Source organism: Eucalyptus grandis, chromosome 3, assembly GCF_016545825.1.
Source record: "Eucalyptus grandis isolate ANBG69807.140 chromosome 3, ASM1654582v1, whole genome shotgun sequence".
NCBI classification, from domain to species: Eukaryota; Viridiplantae; Streptophyta; class Magnoliopsida; order Myrtales; family Myrtaceae; genus Eucalyptus; species Eucalyptus grandis.
The window spans coordinates 43,905,385-43,912,854 of NC_052614.1; the positions used below are offsets into that span (position 1 = coordinate 43,905,385).

Here is a 7,470-nt window from a genome sequence, read left to right on the forward strand (position 1 = left end):
AGAGGCTAGTGTAAGTCCAGCACCTAAGGAGAATCCAAATAACTAGACCCACTTGGGCAACTGTTTCAGGTTTCTCTCACCCCCAACTGATTATCTTGAGTTGAATAGGCAGTAATTGTGTCGGGGCTTCCTAGGTGCAACAAGAGAATGGGGGCAAGAGAGGCCTTACGTTAAATTTTTGTATAGGGTAAACTAGGGTCGCGGATGCTAATGTCGCTAAGCTTACCGATACCGACAGTAGCAACCCAGCCTGCCATTAAGTAGCTCGACCAAACGGCTTAAGTCTGATCAAGAATGCCATGACGTAACTCCGGTGACGGCCAAAGACCCAAAAGGATGATTTGGAAGGCGAGGCTCAATAGTACTGAGGTCTGAATGTCCCACGCACTCCAGAATCTCTTGGCCTGCTTGACAATCGGGTCCCAGAACATGTCCATTTTCTTGCCCTCTTTCAAGACAGCAAAAATCTGATCAAGTAGATGGAATATTCAAGGTCCTATCATTTCGAGAATAAGTACATCTTTTATAAATTTTGATTTTGTGAAAGGAACTTCAATTTAGGTCAACAGAAGATAATCTAACAAGAGCAAGGAGACAGTCAGGACTCATTGTTAGAGTTTGCATTAGTCTCACATTTAAATTGAACAGCATACTTAAGTAAAATGCTTGAAGATGATTGAACAGGGAAATTGATAACAGAGAATGAAGCAATGGAGTGCACCTTACCCGGCTTAGAAGCAATTTTTTGGGCTATATAATGGAGGTACAAAAGAGGCAATACAGAGAATTTGGAAGGCTGCTCTATATATATATAAATTAAATACTGAGAAGCAGCACTTAGGTTTCTGTTAGCTGTGACACGAGCGCAGGACAGGATGAGCTATTGAGAGACATCTTATACATATTCCTCAAGGGTCACCCAAACAATGAAAACCACAAGCGTACTTTTGAGAGTAACTCACAGAAGAATAGATCTCTTGCGTGAACTCTCATCCTCTCTTTTCTGTGCTATGTACAACTTTTCTCCTTTTCCCTTTTCAGATTTTGGTTATGTTGGAATTCAAGTTGGCGGAAGACGGCTTACCTGATTCTGATCCACAAATAACAAATAGCCCCGGAACGAACGTTGAATTGCGAATAAATCACGAACAACACTACCTTACGTTATTCTGGATGCAATCACAAGGAAAACACCCGATTTCCATGGCGTAAATGCCGATTATTCTTGCAAAACTGAAATGGAATGCCTTCTTCTTCCTTGATGGAAATGGAAAGAAATTTGGTGCGTATGTTTTGCCAACCAATGCCAATGAGTGTCTACAAAAGGCTTTTATACAATACAACTCCATGACACCCCTACAAATGGTGTCATTCCATTGTACTGTATCAAGTCCAAATGGTGCGGACCAATCGCACCCCATCATGGACGTACTAGCTAAAGTACAACAGGTTATGTACTACGTTAAAAAGATGCTCGTATGGACCCAGTATAATACTAAAGTAACGTATACTCAAGATTGCCTCAACTTTCCTAATTTATCAAGTTGCCTACCTTTCTTTGCAATAAACAAAGACGGGTTAATTGACATTCAGATGAATGTGGTGCTCTTCATACTATTCCTCTCTCGCTTCATCATAAACGTATCCCATATTACAATGATGGAGATGGATATAGTTGATTGACTGTAGCTTGATTTAATTCCTTCTACATCTGTCAGTTTGTAGAAGAGTAGGTTGTTTATCGATTTTGCATTGAGATGATGCATGGAGTATCTTATACTAACTGTTTTGCTTCACATAATAGATTATGTCAATTTATTGAAATTATTGTGATGTCAAGCTTGTGACATATAGCAAAGTATTTGTTCCTGATTGTATAATCCTTGATGCTTACTAGGAAGGGAAATAGCTTAAGCTCGGCTGTTTCTATTAATCGCCTTTCAATTGCTTTTCCGAACGTCTTTCTCTCTTTCTCTAGTTGAGATTGATCACATTCCTACTAGAACCTACTCAAATTGAGGCGTCAGATGTGAAGAATAGACAGGAAAAAAGTAGTTGTGGGTATAAGTATGGTTTGTCGAAAACCACTTCATTGGGTTTGGTCGAACTTTCTTAGGTGCTTTCTGGTGTCCTTGACAAACGGACTTTCTAGGAAATTAAGCAATCCAACAAACAATACTTCGAGAACAAAACTATGGGAAAGCAAATGAGCACAAGAATCTAACATCAAAGACAATGAGACACAAAAGAAATGATCTTTAAATTCAAATTAAACTTCAATGTAAAGAATATGGACTGACTGAGCGAACACACCAAATCGCTGGCTGCAGTCCCCTGTAGGTAGGATACAATTAGGAGAAGAAAAATAGAAATGATGAATGAAGGAGATCAAGCATAATTATTTGAATGATGAGAACTGAGTCTCTATTATTAGGAACGTCAAATGAACTGTGATTGCTCCCGCTGATTATTGGACACCCCTGCTTAAACTCCAATCTCTTAGGTTGTGCTTTTCATAGAATTAAACTTGTCTGTCTTGTGAGCTAGCAGAAGCCACACATGGGTTAGAATGTCTCCACCTCGCCTCAACAGCTTCGTGTGGTTATAAATCTGGCAATTATATGCTGTGTAACACACCATCTCCACCCAAACGCTGCTTATAAGCTTCCAAGGATCCTCCATCTTATTCAGCAGACCTGCGAGTCTTCGTGCCTCCTCAAGGACATGCCACTCTTTGAAGAATATATGGCCCACGCCAAGTTCCAAGTCATTTTCTTGCACCGGTGATGGTGATAACTTACCCAATGCTTTGTCCCTGTCGCCCAAGTTTGAAACCGCCAGAAATTTCTTGACCTCGGAGTAAGCATGCTCAAAGGTGATCTCATTGGTGGGGATCGACAATACGTAAGGCCGTATTGCGAGGAGGTACATCATGTAATCTGACAGTAGCTTACTCCCCGAGCAATTCTCTGACTCCCGAAATTTCGAGTGATAGCAAATGTCTGTTGCCATGTGCCATATAATGATGCTTCTGTCGAATGCTGTCTCGATGCTCCATTGTAGTTCATGGAATGACTCGAGCGTCCATTGGCCTCTACTAGTGAAGGGTTTTAGACCTCTTTTTCTCTCCAAATCCTTCATGCCTTCGAGGAGCAGTTCTTTCAAATCCATATCGATTGCTTTGAGAGTGGATTTCAAATATCTCCTCAACTGCTCCTCCTGGCCAACAAATTCAGGGATTTTGATGAACTTCAACCATTTATCATGCAGGCCATAGTCTAACATATTGAACTGCCCGATCATACCGGAGGATCTTTTCCTTTCCATGGACATTTTCACGAGAAAAGGTAGAAGAGTTTTTACCAACGGCTTCCTGTGGTGCTCAACCATCTTCACTATTGCCCAATCTGAAAATGGCAGAGCCAGGATTTGGTATATTTCCAAGAATGTCACCCCGATCAGCAGTGCATATGTATAGGCCACATAAATGTCAAGCAGGAAAGAATCTTGAAAAATTCCTGCAAACCCACTTAAGGTCGATACCAAACAGACGAAACTAATGGACCGCAATGTGATGCCAAGCTTAGTATAAAGAACTGGACCCTTAGTATAGAGGACGTCGTACATAAATCCTAGCTCAATTGAAGTTGTCAAATAGGCTTTCTCCACATTGTATTTTTCTATTGACATCCAAGGGCGTGACATGAGCATGGGGTGGTAGAGCCAGTTCTCAAGGTGGGGCTTCAAAGTGTCGAACCGATAATAAGCCTTCACGAAGATATCTAAGTCTGGGATGTCGGTTGGTAGTTCTCGCAACAATTTGGGGATGTTCTTTTCTTCATCAATGTCCTCCAAGGTTATGCTCATGTTTTCGCTGTACACCGATTTGAGAGCCCAGATGGTTTCTCCATACTTGATCATCCCAGAGACAAAGATGGGGAAGTACAATGAAGCAGCAGCAGAGATGTTCCAGCAACGGATAAGAATCAAAACCACGAAAGCTAAGGTGAAGACAAAGTTTAGCACTTGTCTTATCCCGAGCCGGTTGTCTTCGACTGAGTATGCGGTTATGCTGTCTGGGTACCCAAGCTGCATCAGAAGCAATGGTGCCAACAGTGCCTTCAGCTCTGTGTCATAGTCAGGTTTTTCCGGATCACGGACACGGATTACCGTGAGCTTGCCGAGAGCTAGGGCGGCGACATATGTGGCAAGCAAGTAGGAGGACCATACAACAAACCTTATCAATGGTCCAGTCATGTACCTCCTCCCCCCGCCAAAGATGGCCAGAGTGATTTGAAACATGAGGCCAGTGAGTACTAGTAATTGGATGCTCCAAGCTTCCCAAAGATCCATCAGCCATGGAAAGCATTTGTTAATTACTAGTGGAACCCAGGCGAAGAATTCCATGGCAACGACTTCCTTCTTGTGCTGCTCTCTTTAAAATGAAAGAATTGAAGCTGGAAAATAAAAGTTAAGGGAGTCAAACCTTATGTAACTCTAAGAAGAAGTGTGAGATAGCAGCATTCAGGGAGTGCGATAAAGAATATGATTTTGTGGATAACTCAATCAACAGGTACTGAATCTTGTTCTTCAAGAGGAATTCAGATTAATTGCACTACTTTAGATCCATATACTATAGCTAGTGTTTTGAAATGGTCTTTGACGTTAGAAATTGTCGATTAGGGTCAGTTCATTTTGTTCTGGTCATAGACTTCCAACAGAAAATCATCCCTGACACGCAATGCATTCGCAGTACATCTGATAATCATTTATTCTTTCCTAGAGCAATCGAGCGCTCCATCATCTGCCATCAATGGTACGATCTTTTCCATAAATTCGATTTATTTTGACAATTTTATTTTCCACAAAGAAACTGATGATACACATGTCTTGCAGGTTCACAGTGAACAATATTACTGATCATCAATTCTTGGAAAAAGCAATTTAAACTCTGTGGCCTGTTCGGTAATGTCTTATGCAAGGTGCATTGTTAGAGCATGTAAAATGTGCATATTTTTACATCAATGACACAAAATAGTCATGCAGCTTTGAAAAGGCATATTTTGAAAGCTCGGCTATTGATCTACTCTCCCGGCACTTCCCATCGTAACTTTCAACATGTAGAAGACATTAAACAAAAGAAGACACACCTATTTAATTTCCACATTAATGCAAAAAAAATTAGGAGGCTAATCAACTGTAACGATGGCCTGTTGAATTCGATATTCCAAAGTAAATTCAAGAATTGAACTAGCTAGAGCACTGACCTCTTAGCAAAGCAATGCCGTACCAATACGGAACAAAAATGGTCTCAGGAATCCCGAGATAGAAAGCTGTTAAGAGATGTACAAAACGAAGCTTTTTGCGAATTTTCTGCAGTAATCAAGACCTCGCTTTCATATCCAGATAGCGAAGAACACTTCAATGTACAACATTCTTTTATAGCATAAGATTGCCTAAAGTGTTCCTGAGTCTGTGCATGATAACAAAAAGGACCAAAGAACAACAGAATCGATTATTTGCTTGTGGCTTTCCCATTTCAACAGTTCTGTACAATTTCATTATTTCACCCTTTATGCTGCTTTAGCGACCATTGAAGTAACCTCTTAGTCCTTTTGCATTATTCTAACAAAAGTGTCGGGTAGAAACGTGATTCTCCTCGTTCGGCTATACCGAAGCGTCTGTCTCAATTTCTGATCTGGCATCACCAAGTCTTCCCACTTACTTCTAGTAAAAGTCATCGCACATCGCAAATGTAGAGGGAAGCGACTGAAATAGTCATCTTCGAAAGACAAGAAAATCCACACCTGAAGTATGCAGATTATTAATTGTGAAAGATGCATGTAAGTCAATTCGATAATGGATGCTCACAAAGGAGTTCGTGCAACTGAATAAAAAGGAAAATGCACGAAGATGTGCTTTCGACTTGCCTACTCATCATCTCGGTGCAATGTCAGGATCATCTTTTCGATTTTGAGAGAGCTTTGACAATGTATATATCGGACTAAAATTAGCTGCCGCTCCCCTATGATCGATTAAATTCAAGAAAATCTATAATGCATCATATGTGATTCTTTATATTCATTTTAAAAGGAAGTAATGATGCTAATAATCCTTAAATTTTACTCATCATTCAATGTCAATCGTGCACATTTTTATTTTTCAATATCGTCAATAACTTTCTAAGGATTTGTTTGTTTCACGGAAAATTTACCATTCTTGAAAGAAAAATGACTTTATTTTCCAATGGTTGGCTAAAACATGGAAAAGACCCAGAAAGTTTTTTCCGTTGGTAAGGAAAATCTAATGGGAAAAACTATAAAAAAATTTGTATTTTTGAAATTATTTTTTTTTGGCTACTTCCTAACCGATCGTCGGCCGGCAACAAGCCATAAGTGAGGTCGAGCCTTGCCAAATGTCAGTGAGGTTGAGGTTGCCGTGACTCACAAGGTCTTAAGCTTGTCGCAACTTGCAAGGCCTCTAGCTCACTTGCTGCCGACTTGTGAGGCCTTAAGCTTGCCATGACTCGTGGAACTTTGGTGAGGCGTCGAGTGACCTTGACCTCACCGGATCACGCGAGGTGGAGCCTAGCTCGAGGCCGGCTAGGCTTGAGCTTGCGTGGGGCCAATCAATGGCTGTCAAGCGGTGAGGAAGAAGCAAAAGAAGAAAGAAGAAAAGAAAAAATTCAAAATTAAAATTCAAATTTTTTAAAATAAAAATAATTAAAATTTGATTTAAAAAAATATATATTTTTCATGAAAACAAATGTGTATTAACTGAGCTCAAGTATCAAGGATCCACACATGGTGTTTGTGGACCTAGGCCTTAGGGTATGGATGAGGGCTCGAGTGTAGGAAACCTGAGCACGATCTTCATGGACCCTACAAAAAATGGAAATGGGCCATAAAATCTCGCCCCTTTTTTTATTAGCCAAAGCCCAGCCCATTTCTTTTCCTTTCCCCTCAATTGATAGTGCAGTTGAGCGTGAGCATAAAAGGAAAGACCACGGCGGCGACGGCAAAAGCAACGACAAACAAATAAAAGAAGCGCTCGATCGTGAAGATGGAGGGAAAAGAGGGGAGAAAAAAATCTTTGCGCACAGCCATTTTGAACGTTTCGACTAGTCGAATTAACTACAAATCACAGCGCTTGGTAACCATTCAAACCTATTATTCGTCTAATTAGAGTGATTTTGGAAATTAGATAATTTTTTTTTGTAATATATGGGTCATAAATCCAGCAAAATATATTATTTAGTTAAACCCAAAACTAGCCCATGTCTCTTGCAACCCACAGCCCATCTTCAATCATCTTCTTCATTTGTTGCCCACTCAAGTCAGCGGATAGAACGAAGACGAAAGTGGGGGAGCTCGTGGACGAGAAAGGAAAAAGGAAAAAAAAGGGGAAAATTTTGGTGCAGTTACAATGTGGACAACTCATCAGGCCAACTCAACTTTGTTTTGCAACGTC

The 7,470-nt window shown here is 40.5% G+C and overlaps 1 protein-coding gene across 1 annotated transcript; it reads right to left on the minus strand.

Annotated features, from left to right (window-relative positions):
- Window positions 1-2,236: 2,236 nt before the first annotated feature.
- Window positions 2,237-5,398, minus strand: LOC104436710. The gene is made up of 2 exons (XM_010049559.3): window positions 5,268-5,398; window positions 2,237-4,457 (listed from the first exon to the last, which is right to left on the minus strand). Exon 2 carries the CDS (start codon window positions 4,405-4,407, stop codon window positions 2,500-2,502), a length of 1,908 nt encoding a protein of 635 aa, XP_010047861.2. The 5' UTR covers window positions 4,408-4,457; window positions 5,268-5,398; the 3' UTR covers window positions 2,237-2,499.
- Window positions 5,399-7,470: the final 2,072 nt, after the last annotated feature.